Source organism: Ixodes scapularis, unplaced genomic scaffold (assembly GCF_016920785.2).
Source record: "Ixodes scapularis isolate PalLabHiFi unplaced genomic scaffold, ASM1692078v2 PGA_scaffold1__304_contigs__length_218370807, whole genome shotgun sequence".
NCBI lineage: Eukaryota > Metazoa > Arthropoda > Arachnida > Ixodida > Ixodidae > Ixodes > Ixodes scapularis.
The window spans coordinates 89,267,579-89,286,379 of record NW_024609846.1 but is presented as its reverse complement, the minus strand read 5'-3'; the positions used below and the strand labels follow the sequence as shown (position 1 = coordinate 89,286,379).

At 48.6% G+C, this 18,801-nt stretch overlaps 1 protein-coding gene across 1 annotated transcript in view; it reads left to right on the top strand.

The window, feature by feature from the left end:
* The window catches only part of LOC115313733 (neprilysin-2-like), an 85,129-nt gene extending 66,670 nt beyond the window's left edge, over positions 1-18,459 (top strand). The window contains exons 9-12 of the mRNA XM_040216411.1: positions 2,032-2,097; positions 12,329-12,424; positions 12,519-12,595; positions 17,867-18,459. Coding sequence (XP_040072345.1) covers positions 2,032-2,097; positions 12,329-12,424; positions 12,519-12,595; positions 17,867-17,966 — 339 coding nt within the window. The 3' untranslated portion in view covers positions 17,967-18,459. The remainder of the gene's footprint in view (positions 1-2,031; positions 2,098-12,328; positions 12,425-12,518; positions 12,596-17,866) is intronic.
* Positions 18,460-18,801: the final 342 nt, after the last annotated feature.

Here is an 18,801-nt window from a genome sequence, read left to right as displayed (position 1 = left end):
GGGGGGGGGGAGGAACGGATGAGATGTCACGTTTGCAATGCAAAACCTTGGAACGCGGGCATTGCATGCTTCCTCGTGCTGTAGAAGTGGCTAAGTGTTCGCACCTGTAGCCTTCCTGTGTTCTACTGCAGTATTTTTTTCTTCTGCATTGCGAGCACGAAGGAATCGTCATATCACCCATAGAAATCAATGAATAAACAAAAACTGGTTTACACGCCATTCGCATGGACTGAGAAACTCGCAAGGAGCGTTCTAGCTAATGCGGCGTTCCAGGGTAATGAATCCCGAGAAATTCGCGCCAAGCTCTCCATATGGTTGCCATTTTGGTTCATTGAATGAGCAGTCTCTTATTGACTTCTCTATTATTGGCGAACCGATCTAAATTCGCTGGGGACGGGTAGCCTCATAGAGACATTTCTTGAATGGCGAGATTCTGTTATCCGCACATCGGCGAAACAAGCGCACATCTTCGCACCGACACCACGTACGGCGTCGGTGCTTGGCTGGAATAAGAAATAATCTTCCAGTCTTGAAATACAAGGGAACAATAATACTATTCAAAGAGATCTGTGGAGATAAGCATGATCGATAAGTTGACTGCATGCGCAGCGTCAAAGGCGCTTACATTGGCGTGGAACGCTTCTGTACGATGATTCTCCGTAGCTATCTTCGTGCGACTGGTTCAGAACAACTCTTTCGAAGATTTGAATGGAATAAAATGCGGTTGCCATTGCAACTGAGGCCGATCTTTTTGCAAGGTTTGGTCGTCTGTATGTTATTAGTATATGTTTGCATTCGACTAGTGGGCAGGGAAGCCAATGGCGCTACCTCCCCAGGGTCCACTGACTTTAGTTTCCTCGCCATATTTTGCTGATAATTCATGATCCACTCTGGATTCCACCCCATATCTGCATTGACGTGGCAATGCACTGAAAGGGTCTCTCGTTAACGTAACCGCCTTTGGCTATTTCCACGCAATAAATTGTCGCATTGTCGCGATCTGGAACGACTTCTAAACGTAATACCCGTGTTTCATTCCCTTTTTATGTTGAAATTTATTTTTATATATCCCCACCACCGCCACGATTCCCGTGACAGAAGAGAAACGGTTTGCTACGCAGAAACTGCGAACCCGTGCTCTAAATTTCGTGACTTTTTTTGCATTTTTTGTCTGAAAACAAACGAACAAAAGCTAACTTGTGACTATTCTTATTGAAGATGGATAAAACGTGCGCGGTCTTTAAATGCAGTGATAAATTACAGGCCTAACAAAATATTCATGTGGCTTGTGCAGAGCGCTAAAAGAAAACGCATCCCATTTGGTGTTATTGCGAGGCTGGCTTGTTCGAGCTAGATATTGCCGGTTCCAAGCTCCACCCATCCGCCTCAAAATATAAACGGCTCTGCCCTACGACTGGCGCCTTCAAATGCGCTTCATGTGACAATGTTTTCACTTTCATGCTGCACCAAGGTTTAGTCTCATGGAAGCTTATATTGCTCAAGTTTGCCACTACGTGGTAGACCTACTCGTATTTTGGTTTCCCATGTTCTAATTTTCGTGATAAACTCTGAAACGAAGTGACTTGTATAACGAACATTTTTTGCCAGTCCCATGGAGCTCGTAATTAATGAGATTGATTGCAATTCGCTCGCTGAATTAGCCCAATAAAGTATTCAAGCTGTACCAGCAAGTCCTCAGGTTATCTCAACTTGTCGATGTATAAATATTCTCAACGTCTAGAAAGAGGAAAAATAAATAATGAATGTGGAGAGTGTGACAGCCCCAAATTCGTAATATTACTTTGCTTTTACGTTAGGTTTCTGTGAGACTGCAGTTTTCAGTCACACGTTCTGAGATGGCTTCGTCTTAAGAAAGCTTAAATCTCAATAATAAATTTATTTATTTTTTGTTTCCCCGGGCTTTTTGAAATCTGACTTGTCCTCTGCTTCAAGGAGGAGGCGACGCACTCATCACGTTTAGAGTCGCTGTCATAGTGGCGACCTGACCCGAGCCCCTCTCCCCTCGTACAGATAAACGGCGTGAACACACAGGGTGAGAACATCGCCGACAACGGAGGCATCAAGGAAGCCTTTAACGTAAGTAACGCCATTAGACGAGCCGAGGCCCATTCACACAGGACCTTTTGCTTATTGGTTCTTTCGCGTTACGTTTCGAGTAGGGTTTCGTTTTTTCGGGGTCTATTTTCCTTCAAATTCATGAGTATTTCGGGAGGGATTAATTTTTTTCCAAGTATTTTGTGTTTTTCAATACAATATTTTTTTTACTGTCAGACAAAATGTCCGTGTTTATAAACCATTCCATCGAAAAAAGAAGAGAGCAAGAAAGGCAGCGAGAGAAAGAGAAAGAGAGAGAGAGAGAAGGAGGGGGGGGGGGGGGGAACAGAGAGAATCCCCTCAGACCAGAGCTCAACTCTTATCCTTTCTATCAAAGCGTCGTCTGATCCCCCGAAGGGACTTTCAGAAACGGTCGTATTAGCATGTGCGCAGCATAGCGGTGCAAGCCTTTCAGGCACTATTGTGCGCCGTTTTATGAAAGTTAACGCCTTGTTTCGCGTACTTTGTCATATTCAAGAATGGAATTAACAGGACAGCATTGCGCTGTCTACGCTTGTGAAAAAAAAAAAAAAAAAAACTCTATTAGGCGTTGAAAGAGTATATGCTGAGTGTGTCAAACGAAATAAATGTGAGTGCGAAACGTTTACATGCTGCACCAGATCCATGCTGATCCCTATTTACAGAGCCGGTAACTGTTGAATTCAGAACTAAAAAAACTTTTCACCGCTGAGAAAAACATGCATCTAAATGCTTGTTTTTTCAATGGCCTCACAAATTATTGGGTGCCTCGTGATGTAAGCGGAGTGCAGCCTTGGTTTTGAATAAACCAGTTGCTTGGCAGCTAGATCGATATTTCAATGACTTTGGGTGGCGCTTGGTAAAAAATATACATGCTTCCCATTTTTAAGCGTCAGATAAGTACGATTGGATTATTCTTAGAGCTTGTTTTTTTATGTTAATTTGACGTTTACGCGTCGATGTTTTGGAATCATTTACAAAAAGTATAGAGCAACACCCGCATAAATAAAGTCGAAGCAAATATATATGGGATAGAGGTTCAGAACAAACATTATAACCTTAGATTGTGGGGAAGAAAATCACAAAATTACAAACGCTAAGCTCCGAACAAAGCTTAGATTTATGTTCAATAAAGGGATTTGTGTTCAGCCCCCCAAGCAGATCGAAGCAATGTGTGAAGATCATATATAAAAAAAATCTTGTATTTCAAAAGATCACAGTCCATTTGAGGTCAACGGAAAGAACCCTGCAATAACTTTCCCACAGTGACATCGCGGTGGCAGGGAAGAAAAGTATGGTCCTAAAAAAGCCGAAAAGGGGCCAAAAAAAAAATACCCCTTCAAACTTTTTTTTTTTTTTTTTTTTCAGAAAATCCACATTGAAGCCGACATGTTCACGATAACGATGTGCCGGTGAATTCGGCCATCTCAGTAACGTCGGAAGAAGCAGGTGCCTTTCAGCCTTCTTTTGGTGAATTCGGGTGGTCGCCTCTCTCCTCTGACCTTCATTCAGCAGAACGCCCGCTCCTCGCCGCCAGAGCTACTCGGGATCCTTTACAGCCGATCACAGCTGCTGGGTTAAGAGCGCTCTGACATTGCCAGACCAGTCGCAGAAGTAAAACTTTCTGACATTGGTAATGCACTAAAAAAAAAATAAAAAGAGAAGATTTTACAGCGTACTGGGGACGATTCAGGAAAATGTACGCTCGCAACGTGATGAATAACGGTTGTGACGTAAATTGTTTTAAGCATCGGCAGGTAAAAAGAAGAAAACAGTAGGTATGCGAATCGATTTTTGCAGAACGGAACGAAAGCTAATGCTTGGAAAGAGCTGTCAACCTGCCATGTTTTCGAGAGTGAACGCGCTGCGATAGAGGTAATGCGTACGGCAGAGCAGGCTAATATAAAATGGTTAATAAACCGCATTTTTCTTACGGCGAAAGATCGTGCAAACAGGATACAGCACATATCGCCATGTGACACAAATCACAATGCATTATATTCGGCTCTGCCTTTATTTTGCAACACAAACCTTTTCACGCACTTTTACCAAACCTGAAAATTTCTGGAAGCGACCACAAAACCCGATGAAACAGCGGTGAGCTCAGCGAGCTGTTTCTTCGTCGGTTAGGCATAGCGGATTCACCGCCGTGAGATGAACGATCCCGTGAAAACACTGAGCATACTTCACACGCCGACTTTTCCTGTTACGGTCACAAACGAATGTCGTCCCGTCCGTTGTAATCCTTGTACCGTCGAATGCACGAACACTTTGTAAAACAATATATCAATCGCCGTCATGCCGGACCCCGCACATCACTGGAGACAGGGTTGGGCCGTATCGCGATACAAGTGTATCGCGATAGTATTTCAGAAATACATTTCGTATCTGTATTTCTGTATCGCGATACATTGCTTTCACCAGTATCTCTATTCCTGTATCGAAATACATTTTCGAATGTTTCTTTGTATAGCGATACAACTAGGATGAAATGTATTTCGTTACATTTCTTGAGAAATACACCCCCCCCCCTTTTACCGGAAAAAAAGCAAATCCGAACGCATATTTTTTTTATTATTTTTTTACTTCTCAGGGCAACAGGGTTAAGGAGATGCTGGGGCATTGTTACTATGCTGACCAAGTTCCTTCCGATTCTCCAAACTATTTTTTATGCGTCCTCTTCTCTCTTCTGAGAACTATTGCGTAGTCGGCGACTCGAACCAGGTGGCGCGCCAGGAGCGGAGTCAGAGCATCTTCTGCCGCAGGTTGTGGGTTTCTTTACGGAGGTCCACTACTAATAATCCCGCCCGATCGGTACGCGTTCCGCCCGTCACCCAGGGAATCACACATTAAAATGGCGCCCAACGTGGGGCCCGATTGGTCTGCTGCTTGTCCTGTCTCATCCCCGGCCAGGTCACGACGCGACATAACTTTTGAAAAGTCTTGCTGCCGCTGCCATGACCAGCCAAAGCCGAGTCGTGGAAGTACCCGATAAACCTCTTCCGTAGCTTCCTGGGAATCACCACCCTGAAGGAAACTCATTACTCTCCCCTTCATCGATCGTTGGGATGTAGCGAAGCAATAAGCCGTCTTCGCCCAGCAGATATGAATCAAATTGATCATTAACTCGACCGCCAGCCTTCCCGGTGTCGACCGCAATTTCAGCCAGTTTACCCAACACCCGCTGGCAAAAACCATCTGCTTTCTGGGCCTCGACAAGCTCTTCCTTGCTGACCACTTCACCCCAAGCGACGATCCTTTGCTCCTTCGTGCCGCGCGCTAAGGCTGCTACGACTAGAAGCAGACTAGAAGTGCCAGCCCTGCCAAGTGCTCCAAAGAGGTGGCCACGGCCATCCTTCAAGCCATCATCCTGGCCTAGCTGTGCGTCATCCCCGTCCGTAACGGCTATTGGGAAAACAAGAGTGGAAAGCGCCACACCGTACCCTGCAAGGTGCGTGCTGATGCGGCTAATCCGGCGCCCCGCGGCCCAAGCATCGTGTCCGCCCCGGTGCCCAAGAAGCTGCTGCACATGGCGGGCATCGAGGTCTGCTACACCTCGGCCCGCGTCTCGACGGCCACGCTGTGCAACTTTGCCAAGACCACCTACCTGGCCATCCAGCAGACGTACAGCTACCTGACCCCGGACCTGTTGCGGGAGTGAGAGCTCATCAAGCCCCCCCACCAGGAGTTCACCAATCACCTGATGCACGTCCGCCGCCACCAGCAAGGCGGAGATGGGCGACTTGGAGTCCAGTGACCTCCTCGGCTTCCCACAAGGTCCTTAGCTAGGGATTTCTTGAGTCGTTGTTTGCTGGCATCCAATGTCCGCTTATAAACTTGCCTTAGCGTAGACAGTACACCCAGCCGGCAAGGCTGAGTCACACACAGTTTGTTGCACCACGAACCTGGCGGTGTTTGACTTGAAATACTAGTATGATTCACGCAGTGAAGTTCAACACATATTTTAATGCATCTGCGGCTGCGCCCGTAATATTGCACGACTCAAGGGTACGTCATCAGCCGACATGAACGTGACCGGCTGCTTTGAGGATCCGATACCCAGGAAGAAGGCCAGACGTGGCCTCGCTGTGCTGACCCAGACTTCGTACACCTGCGACTCGTCTTGAGGACGCTGTTACTCGGAGAGCTTGCGCCTGTGCCGGCAATATCAGGTCGCAATCAACGAGCTCTCTGTTTGGGGATGCTATGCAAAACTTGATGACGGCAATCCATGTGTCGGTGGCGGAGGGTCTGCAGGAATGACTTTCACAGCAGGAATGCTATCGTTTCTTTTTTTCAACCGTAACAGAGGATGAGACGCGTGTTCCAGGATGCTTCTGGTGGTCCACTATTCTCGAAAATTCCAAATGACACTGCCTGCACGATCTTCAACTAGGTAACCTAGAACGAAAGTACGTATTGTCCTTTCATACAGCAGCGTGGTAAAGTTTAATGTTCAAGGCCACACCTACAGATAAAGAATACCAGCTTATTCCACAGTGACGTCATGTGATCACTGTTGGCAGGGGCGTCCTTATTGGACAGGGGCGTGCTGGCGTTTTGGTGGGATTTAGGGTGACAAAGAATTTATTTAGAGGTCGAAGTCTTTTCGCATTCCTCGTTAGACAGACAGCATGTCAGGGAAGGGACCGCAATCAGTCCTTGATGGAACGTTTTTTTTTTTTTTGAGCCCATTGAAGACTCCTCGTCGTCCGAAACCACTACCTTCAAGGCAAAGTACCAAGCCTACGGGAAAGTTATTTTGGAATCAAAAACTTCCACTTCAAACTTCAAGCTTCATCTCAGTTGGCGTCTCTAAAAAATGTGAAAAATGTATTGCAGTATCAGTATTTCTGTATTTGTATTTCTGCCCTCCCTAAAATGTATTCCTGTATTTGTATTTCCAAATACGTTTTGCCTCTATTTAAAATGTATTTCCGATACGTATCGCGATACATTTTTACAGACGTATGTTAGTATCAGTATTTTGGCTACTTTTTTAATGTATCCCAGTATTTGCATTTCCAAATACATTTTTCAGTATTTCTGCCCAACCCTGACTGCAGACCACTGCTGGCCATCGTCAACAAAACCGCGTGATCCCCATGCAAGTACCACGTGACGCCTGCGCCGCTCCGCACTCCGACGGCTACCGACGGAGTGCAATGGAGCACTCTGAGAGGAAGAGGCGTTCTCGGAATGAACCAGCCGATCAGGCCACAGCACTCTCTTTCGACCTGACGATCTCGCGCGCTCTGGAAAGGGCGCTCGAGAGCATGCAGGGGTTTCCGGACATTTCGTCGAACGCCGTTTCGTCGAACGCCGTTTCATCGAAAAAATGGACGTTTCATCGAACGCCGTTTCATCGAACGCCGTTTCATCGAATCGCTGACGGCCGTTTCATCGAATGTATTTTAAATAAAAAGTGTGACAGATGTTCTTTTATGCACGGATCGAGTGCATTTTCGTGTCATTCACCCATTTCATCGTCTGGTTTTTTAATGTCCAAACTTGTAGCTGTTACATTTTATTTTGATGCAAGTAACCCATGAAGATATTTGTCCCGGTCTTTATGTTTGTTTCGCATATTGTGCATATCTGTTCACCCCCTCTGTATTACCCGATTGGCCTTGAGGGTATTGTAACAAATAAATAAAAAGTCGCACTCCCGGTGAGAGCGCACTCCAACTCATGGAGGCCAGAAGGCGACATAGGTTTTGCGCAAGCGCAACAACTTTAGTCATGTGAGCCTCCTAGCCTCTCATGTCTTTCTATCGATACTTTTTTACTGCCCGAAGCTTGCAGCAGCTAAAGCTGAGGTGCTGTTTATGAAACTACAACGAAACATTGTTTTTTTAGTTTTAAGACTCAATAAAGTCGAAAGTAAGTACGTCACTTCAAATTTTATTTCAAAACTTTCGGGGCTTCATGTGTTCGTGCGACAGCCATTCACCGTTTCAAATGATGAGAAATTGCTCTCAAAAAGTCCCCCACAGCCATGGTCCGTCGGTTCTCATAAAAAAGGCGGACCTTCACATTCCTTTCCGCTATATGGCCATCTTCTGGCGAGGAGGCTCTTAAGAACTCAGCATCGCCTCCAGCTTGTCTTCCGTCAGTTGATGTTCTGTGGCGATGCAAGTCAAAAACTTCCAGGACCTGGGATGGGCACCTCCGACCAGCTTCAGGAAGCGGGAATGCCACCCTGGCGTTCGATAAAACAGCGTTCGATGAAACGGCTTCGATGAAACGGTGTTCGATGAAACGGTGTTCGATGAAATGGCGTTCGATGAAACGGCATTCGATGAAACGGCTTCGATGAAACGGCGTTCGATGAAATGTCCGGTCCCAGCACGCAGGAAGATCCAAGCGAATTCGCCATTTGTATAAAAAAAAAAGCAGGGGGGGGGGGGGGGCTTTAACAGTGAAGTAATGCTAATGCGATAATTAAATTCCACGCTATCATGTCTTATAGGAGATAACAAAACTCAAAACAGCCAGTCAATTTTCGACAGGACCAGTGCACAATCCATCCAGATAAAACAGTTCCCAAATGGCGGTCAGTCAGCCGGACTCTACGTGACGGCTCCAGAGCTCCAAAGTACCCGGAATGAAAACAGACGGCGTTACGTTCGTTAAAATGGCACCGCCTAGAGGCCCATAATGGAACGGCCTTTTGGAGCTTATGTTGAAGAAAACAGGACACAGACATGGTGTTCACCAAGCTCCCGGAACCCGAATATTTGGAAAATTTCCCGATACTGATAAGAGATGGCAACAAGATAAGGAGTGCGTAACATCTTTTCCACAAGGGCGCAGCCATCTTGAATGTCGTCTCTTATATGCGGTAAAACATTGTTTTGATCTCTCCACGCCGCTTGAAAGTGTTTACGAAAAATGCGTCATTGTCACACATTCTTGTTTTGCCGCACTTATATTTTCCTGCATAATCCAGGTTGAAATGTTTTATTATTTTTTCGTCCCGCATAACAGACATGAAACCCACGTGACTGAGAACGAAAGGAAACAGAAGACCGACACGCAGCGCGGCTCTGTTTACCAACATGGCCGGAAGGCTGCGCATGCTCAGAAGTTATGTGGGCAGAAGCGGACAGGCTCTCCGTGTTTTCGCCATTGTGTTGTGTGGCATGTGCTCGCTGCTGACGTTGTAGAGACGCTTCTAGATTTATTTGTGCGTCGTATTTGCAGCCAGCGTGTGTGGTATGTTCTGCCCGACTATTTAAGCCTGAACGGCAGCGGTATCGAGACAAACTGTGCGTGGACGGCGTTACCTTTTACGATCCTTGCGCCGTAAACAAGGCCTGCTGAAGTTCCGACTTGAAGTTGCTACCACCGACGCGATGGCTCACGTCGTCGTTTATTTAATTTTCGTTGTTTTTTTTTTTTTTTTTTGTCAAGTTAGTTTACGGCCGACACAGCGCAGGCGTACAAGTCCCTTGAGGCCTACGATTACTTCGAGCCGGTTTCCGCTCTGCCGGCGGGATCAGCGGACTGTGGGCCTGCCGAAGTGTATTCATTAATTTATTAAATACACACAGCGTCCTTCAGTCAAGGTGTGACATTTCAGAGCGCAGCTCTTAGGCGCCCGTTTTCACGTATAGCAGCGTCGCCGTCGTCATCGGTTTAACCACCCCGCTAAATTCACCGGGAAATCGAATTGGTGGTGAGGTCACGAGATGTAAATTTTCCCGCTAATTCTAGCGGTGCAACTAAATTTGTTTACGGGTAACGTGATACAAAGTCAGGTGACGTCAGTTTCCCGCTAAATTTAGCGGGGAAACTGAATTGGTGTTGAGGTCACTTGGAGTCAATTTTCCAGCTAAATTTAGCGGGGAAACTCTGGGAGGTGGGGAGGTTGTGGAGGAGGAGGGGCGGGTACGGAAGAGTAGGAAAAGAGGATGGGAGAATGAGGGGAAAAAAGGAGGGGAGGCGGAGGGGTAGAGGAGGAGGGGAAGGGCATACCCTCCCTTCTCCTCCTGAAGAGCTGGGCTCTAATTTCGCATTAGGGAGATTTGTAAACGTCTCTCATTTTTGATTACCCTCATGACCACAAGGCATGACCAAAGTTAACGCTTTGTCCGTTCTGCTGCCGATCTCCTTCCGCATGTTAGCACGGGCGTAGCGAGCCACCGACGAGCGCTTGGCCGGTGCTTTGTGTGCGAAGACCCTAGGAAGATAATCTGGGCATTCTCGATCAGACGACGGTTTCCTTGTATGTAAGCAAGCCTGGGGACGGAGAGTCAAATGGAAGCCACACTTGCCTTCAAGAAAATATTTGCCGCAAATACGGTCGTCCGCGCGAGGCGACCATTCTTTTCGATCCACAGTTATTATCCACCTTCTGCGCCTTTCAGAGTCCTCCAGAAACTTGTGGAAACTCACTCCGCTACTTTGCTGTACCTATCGGAGCAATTAAAGGCTACACAGCTTTGCGGCATTATAAACTGCTTTGACGCCCATGCAAAACGTGCGCCCTTCTGCCCACACCACCCGGCTCCGGCTAAAGCCCATGTAGAAGGGATTTATCTCCGGCGCGATCATAGCGCCGTCGCACCTCCGTGACGTCAAACCCGCGTGTCCGTTTATAGCAGCCCCATGGACAGTTCGGTGAGGGTTGTATTCTAATGGGTAATTCCACTAGTCGTTTTGGACAACGTCGGGATCAACTTTTGTGGAGCGCGCTTATTTTACTGGGCGATCGAGATCGAGATGGAAGTGTTTCACTCGTCGGTTTGGGTCAGCTCCCACTTGAGATCTCGATCCGGATCAGGGAAAAGTCGCTCTGCCGATTTCCGCGGATTCGACCCGAATCTAGCCTGGCCAGCCCTCGGCGCGCACACATGACTTCCATTATCGCAAGGCATTAGGGGGGATCGGAGGCCGACTGGTCTAGCGCACACCAGCTCAGAGCACGTGGAGCGAAAGCTTGCGCTGCAGAACCCAGGGATCCTGGGTTCAATCTCCACCCCTGCCCGTTTCGATCTGGATGAGCATCGTACCGGCGTGCGGTCGTATATCACTACTGCGTGGTGGACGTTAAAAAACCCAGGATAGCGGTTGTACTGCACCGGCTAAATTGCTCATCTACAGCGAGTGACTCATCGCAACTTTGAAATGGCTGACCAACTACACACTATAAATACCCACACAATTGCAATTATTACTATTCGCCGGGCATGTCGCCTCAAGATACGGCACCGCGGGAAGGGGATTCCCGGGAACGTAAATGACGGGAAGGCATCCGCCGATCCCGGAGGAGTGGTCATGTTCCACTAAAGGTTAGTTCCACTATGGTGCCTGGAACGCGTTCCCGACGTGGTGTGTTTACCACGTCCAAAAAAGTGGTCCCTCAATTTTCGCCTGATGACGTCATACAAGTGTCATGCTGTCGCCGGTCGTGATCCTGGCGGTGTCCCAACAGCTGTAATGAGTGTGGCAGACGCCTGTTTTGCTGCAGGTCGCTCTCCACTGTGACAGTCCACGGAAGCACAGCACTTGGAAGTTGGGACGCCTGGAACGGCGTGAGGACAGCGACACTCGCGTTCGCTTATGCTTTTCGCCAGCATTTCTACAACCAACCGCCAGGATCGCGACATGCAACAGCATGACACTACGGCTTCTGCGACGTCATTTGTTGCCACTTCGGCACCACTTTTGATGCATGGGCGGGACAAGACGCTAAACAGACCAGTCCGAGACGCGCTCAGGCACCATAGCTCCTCCGCTGAGGATCCGTAGCGGCTTCGTTCGGATCGCATGCTCCGTCTCGGATCTGGTCTACTAATCCCAGCGCGCTCCAAAACGACCATTTGCCACAAGTCGACACAAGCTTGAGTATTTCTTTGTGAAGGACAGCTTGATTTCTGGGGTTTCCGGTTTTTTCAGTTTTTAATAAAACCGGCCCCGGTGTGAACTTTGGGAATTTATTGGTATATGCCAGAAACGCGCAAGCCTAGCCACGAGTCGTCGGGACACTCGTGCTCCACCAGAGCCCGATATAAAGGGCTTTGTGCTTCGTATTCTGCGTGCTGCTACTCTTTGAAATGGTTGCTACGCTCTATAATCTACCACGGATGTATTGGAGACTCGCAGCATACGCACACGCAAGCTCTCGCCACATAACGCAGCGTCGACGAACTGTACAGTGTGAGCGAGCCTTCATATCGTACGACGATCAAGCGAGGCGTCCAACAGCCCGCTTTTGGTTTTGGCACAGGCTTACAAGAAGTGGGTGAAGGAGAACGGTCCCGAGGCCGGGCTGCCGGGCCTCAAGTACACCCCACAGCAGCTCTTCTGGATCAGCGCCGCCAACGTGAGTGCTTGGCGCGCTTAAAATGCTTTTTCTGCACTCGCACTCGCACACCAGCGCTTTCCTCTTGTTCTGAACGGCCGTCCACATGACGCAGGTATGGTGCAGCAAGGATCGTCCCGAGACATTAAAGCTGAGGATCCTCGTAGATGCACACAGCCCGGCTTTATTCAGGTACGTTGCAGGAAGGGTTGTTGTTTGAAACGTCTTGTTATAGAGTAATCGATGGCAACTCAGCCGGTTGCGGCGTTGTTGAAGGGTAGCAGTTCTGGCAAAGGACGCCCTGACTTATATATTCCCAAGCGTTTCTTTCTTATTTGTTCGTACTGGGCCTTCGCGAGAAGGGCTATGCGCATGCGCGCGCATTTCTCGCAACTTTAGGCGAACACACGAAGGTTTATCGTCCACGGCCTCGCCGACTTACAAGAGTGAATGAAGACCCTACCGGGCATGCTTCACCCTCCATTTCCATGCCAGTCCGCGTGGGCAGACGGCTGCGCAATTCGTGTCGCGATGAAATAAAAACTCCCCGAACCAGTTGACAATTGATGTTCCCGAATGAAAGGCACGCTCCGTTTTCCGTTAAAGGGGGGACATTATGTGCGGTGCCCACGGGTGGCGTATAGCAGCAGACTGCACAGTGAGACGCCACGTGCAATGCTAGTGCGAATCGTGCTTCGTGACGGATTTTCCTCGCTTGTGAGAGCTCGCTAGCCGGAAAGAATGGCCAGTGTCAAGAGACTTCCGACTGATAGGCAACAAAGCCTCAACGACGGCGTGAAGAACAGCTGAAGCTTTCTGAAGTGCTCTTATAGTTTTATAATTAGAAAATGCCACGGCCATGGTGTTCAGGTGCCAGCAGGCGTGCAAACAGCCTGGTCGCGTGCATGTTATTCTCGATGCCTCTTGCCCGCAAAAGGTGCTTCATACGCTTGGTGTTTTGTGTCATTTGTATTTACCTGGAAATGATAAATGTCTATTGAAGAGGGGATCCCACCATCGCGAGCCTATAGCCGCTGTCAGGAACTAAGCCTATGGGGACAAGATCATGATTTATTTTTTTGTGTTTCTGGCGCAGCGCTCGGCTGACGTAGCTGAATGCTGCGTTAACATTCGGCTTAGGCTCGTGTTCAGTCAGCAAAGGACCGATTGAAAAGGTGGTCCAGCTGAACGCTGACGCGGAACTCGTTCAATCTCTGCCTTGATCTCAATTGACGGAGATGACGTAAACCATCCATTCACGGGCCTTGTGTTGGTTTAACACCGAGCTCTGTGAAAAACAAGGTGCACAAAACGCCAGTAGAGTTTAATTCCCCCGCCATGCTGAGTAAAAGTTGGTTTGCTTTTTGCGTGAGGGTTGCGGTGTTGTCAGAAGTCCTAGCTCTGATTGACTTCGATTGGAAGAATAGTGGGTAAACCTCAAGGCAGCTAGCACTGAGTGTCTACCCACTAGCCGTCCAATCGGGGTCGATCAGAGCTCGGCGTTCTGACATTGCCGCAATCCCTGTGCAAGAGGCAGGCACGGCGCAAGCGTACCGCCAAGTCCAGACGATTTAAAGACGAACTTGGGGGGCTAAGCTCGGCGCGGCAAGATCGAGGCGAGTTCTCCACCAAACTCGCCGACCGCCGCGATTGGTCGGCGCCGTGCATGACGACACGCGCCGACACTCCCTAGATCGTGACGTTAAACGGAGGGTTTGAGGCAGTCGGAGAGTTGCATATTCGGAACTCGCGGCGAGATGCGGTCACGTCATTGTGACGTGGCAGAAGCCGCCGCGGATGGGAAAAGCTTGCCGGCTCCGACCTAGGCGAGTTTGGGCGAGTTGGGCGCGAGATCAGGGAGAAGCGTCCAAAATGGCAGCGTTTTCGTTCGTGTTTTGCCGTCGGCGTAGGTATTTAAACCACGCCAATGTGTTTGACATGGACGACGTTCATTTTCAACAACACTATCGCCTGTCGAAAGACGTGGTAAGGTGGGTGTGCGATGAACTGCGTTGCGAACCGGGCTTGAGGCGATGGAGCCGTGAATGAACCGTCGCCCCCGTCGTGAACCCTACATCCAAATTCTACAAAGTGAATCCTAGAAACAAATGTGTTTTTACGGCGATCTGCAACCAGGAACGCAATTTACCATTACCTACAGGCTTTTACAATTATTTTGATGGGTTGCTGTGCTGCGTAGATGCAAGATAAACGCACTTGATAAAATTCAAACTAAAACAGATGATAGAAGAAAAGCAATATACATGAATGGCGCAGACTAACAACTGTGTAATTTCTTTCTCATCTTTCTTCTTCCACACCGTATTTTGACAAACAAATTGTCCGTTAGTTGTTTATACAGCAGGAGAACATGCCAGATCATGGCGACATTGTTACCCACTGTAGATAAGCAATTTAGCCAGTGCAGTATAACTGCTAGCCTAGGGTCTTTATCATGCACCACGTAGTAGTGATACACGACCTCATGCCGGTACGATGCTCATCAACATCGAAAAGGGCAGGGGTGGGGGTGAATCCACGATCCTGGGTTCTGCAGCGCGAGCTTTCGCTCCACGCGCACCCTATTCTAAAAAAAAAAAAAAGAAAAAATATTGTGGCTGTGTGGCGGTGTGGGAAGAGAAAGATGAGAAAGAAATTACACAGTTCTTAGTCTGCGCCATTCCTGTATGTTGTTTTTCGTCTATACTGTGCTTCAGTTTATATCTTTATCAAGAGCGTTCTTCTTGCATCTACGTGGCGCAGCAAACCATCACAATGTCTAGTCAACTAGCCCACATCCAAGCAATGTTTGTATAATTAGCATCCCTGCTGTTACCTATTCTTATTTGTTATTTACGATTTAAATAAAAAAAAATTGGGCTGTATGTACGTTGATACTGCCTAAAACTTGGTCTGCCTCAATGGGGAAGATTCCCCCAGCTGTAGATGAGAAATTTAGCCATGCACTGCCGTACAACCGCTAGCCTGGGGTCTTTAACGTCCATCCCGCAGTAGTGTTACACGACTGCACGCCGGTACGATGCTCATCAACATCGAAACGGGCAGGGGTGGGGATTGAACCCAGCATCCTGGGTTCTGCAACGGACCTTTCGCTCGACGTGCTCCAAACTGGTGTGCGCTAGCCCAGCCGGCCACCGATCCCCCGATTTAAATAAAATAAAAACCCTTCACTGCGGAGCGTAGGGAAAAATCGGAGCTACGCCATGGGGAACTCGCCGCCGCTGGGGGGGTCGGAAATGTAAGAGGGGGAGTGGGAAACTCGCCGGGGCGGAGTCAAAAGAAGCTCCTCCCCTCCCTCGCGACGTGGCATCGGAGAGATTCCCGCCGGAGGCGAGCTTAGCACCCCTGCGCTCCGCACAGCCTTATGCACGAACTCATATCTTCAACGACACTTCACCGGCGGTGACGATTTCCTCGCATTTCGCGCGCGAATTGTGGGCATTGGGCAATTTAAGCGTAGCACATGCTACCAGAGCGAGCTCCGCGCTCTGAGGGGACCTGTTGAGCACGCACGCTCGTGGAAAAGTAGTTCTGGGATCTCCAACTGTGAAACAGAGCGACCCCCCTGCATACGTGCAGTACCAACATCACCCATTGTCTACGTGCTCGACTACAAGCATCGCGGTGGTCAGCCTTTCACGATTGGACAAACGCTCCGGATGACGTTGTTACGACCGCAACTTGTCATAAGAGGGTGGCCCGATCGGCGAACCAAGCCTGAGTTAAGATAGACAACGGCTCGGGGTACCATACTGTAAGGGTGTCCAGTTGCGGTGGTGGAGGGTACTCCCTACAGAGGGCTCTCATACAGCTACGTCTGCTTTCGGTCGAACCGTCCGGCGTATCGTGCCTCGATTTTCCTCTCGAGAGCCAGCCTGAATGTCGTCTGAGTGATGGACGTCTCTCCCGTCCGAAAAGTAGGTTTCCCTCATGAGCCACACCTTGGGGATAAAAATTAGCCGACAGAGGGAATGAAGAGTTTCCTCCTGTACCATCTAGTGATGACAGTCACTACGCATTGTGCGCCGGTAGCGCCACCTGTCAAGGGCTCATGCATTTAACATTTATTTTTGTAACGTCTTGAGTATGATGAATTTTACTTTCGCAAATGAAAGTAAGAGGGACATTAGAGTGTCACTTTCATGGTGTTGGTTTAAGGACGCGATAATTGTAAGCTTTCGCCGTTCTTTTTACAGCCACAATTACAATTGTCACTGGTCATCGAAAATCCTGGTCGTGACGTCCCAGATATGTACCATAAAAGAAAACCAGGAAAACAACTCGTCGCCAATAGTGTTTAAAGTTTGACGTCGTAACAGAGATTTAGCGAAGACACAGGTTGGACACGAGTGCCACGTCAGCAGTCCGCTGGGCTTCGTGTCCAATCACGTGTCGAAAGACGCATGGCATCGGGCTCGTGTCCAATTTCCGAGTTGGCGCCGTCCAACTGCGATGACGTTCCATGCAAAAAATCATGAGCCATTCCACGCTGAGAATGTGGATGACTTGCGGAGCTGTTTAGCACACGACACAGACCCGCCCCGAGGAGCCGAAGGAAACTAGACACGCGCGACGGGACCGCCACCCCGGGAGAGCGGAAGGAAAGGAAACTAGGCACGCAAACGCTTGGAACGACGACAAAGAGAGTGCGGTGCGAGGCCGGTGCGGGTCGCAGAGCGGGAAATCTTTGGGAAACATTTATTATCTACCTGAGGGTCTACTGATATTGAAAATGGTGCCTATTGATAACTGATCTACTGAACAGACTTATTGCTAAATTACCTAAGCATCAAGGAGAATGCAGGGATGGTGTTTCACGCGCCGCACGTGCCAGCGTCTGCAGCACTGACTGTTCTTAAGCAAAAGCCTGTCTTGCACGCGCGTTCGTCAACGCTTTATTATGATTATTTACTTCGGATTGTTTATACGGGGAAGGCGTGCGCGTGCAACACCGGCGTCTGCAGCAGTAACTATTCCAACGCAAAATCCTAAAACAAATGGCATCTTGCACGTGCGTTCGTCAACGCTTTATTTTGGTCATTAGCTTCGAATCTTTCATACGGGTAAAGCGTGCGCGTGTGGCGCGTGCGGCGCGTGCGGCGATGTGAGCGTGGAGTTTTTAGTCATTGCACACGAAAAATCCACGGAACCTTTGTCATAAAAAGCTTCGCTGTAAAGAGGAGGCTGTTCGCAGGCCTCGGTTCTTCTAGGTGTTGTTAGCAGACCAACAGTTTTCACTTGACCAAATGCTTATTTATCAACAATAAGTTGATCTATATCAGGGGTGGCCAGGCTGGCCTGGCCTAAGAGCCGCAAACAAAACCACGGAACTTCAAAGAGTCGCGGAGAGGGGGGGTGTGCATACTTGACTTTGGTTTAGTTGATCTATATATATAATTAACTCACGAATTGCTGCAACCAGACGTTCAATGTGCTGCGTAGGGTCATCGGTCCCACGTCCAACACGCCCGAGTTTGCCGCGGAGTTCAACTGCCCGGTCGGATCTCCCATGAACCCAGTCAACAAGTGCACCGTCTGGTGATCCCCGACCTCCTCCAAATAAGATCTGATCGCGCGACCCACCGCACGGAGTATGCGTCGTCCACTTCCTCTCACTGCCCCCTCTCATACAAAGGGAAACCCCCGCCCCTCTTTCCCCACAGACCGCCGCTCTGGATCCCGAACACAAGGTCCTCAGCAGTGTCCCTCTTCCGACCCCACTTTTGACCACGTCATCCCTGCCGTCGAAGGCCAAGCGTCACATACCCAACGCGAACCCTCATTATCAATCCGATCACCACCACCAACAGCTAGCCTGGCAGCGATATACTCTTTATACGCTCTTGGGAACCCATCTATGATCCCCTCAGGTTAAAATCTACGAATATGGTGGAATCTCAATGTCTTGTAGTGGTTGTTATGGCGTGCAGCATCGGTGATTCAGATAAACGTATCTCTACGGACCCACGTACACATTCATACAATATGAGAGACCCAATAGCCGTGACAGTTTATGTGGTGGTGCTATACATACCTTGGCCAGAGGCACCTTAGAAACAACAGAAGAACAGTCAATTTACTTTCTCTCTCCATGCAATAGGTACCCGGCTTAATGCCCCACAACCAACGCCTGCAACTTTCTTCGTGAAAAGGGTCTTACGTACTGTTGGAGACAGTACACTCTTAAAAAAGCACTGGCAGGTCAAAGTGATTTTTTTATTATCCGAAACGATTGAAAACAATGTTTGGAGATTACTCTTTAAAATTCGGAACTTGGAAACTCGGAATTTGTGAAATAAAAAAAAAAAAAAAAACCTTAAATTCGAATTTGAAGTTCCCGCGCGATCCGCGCCAGTGCTGTGACGCCAAAGATTAAG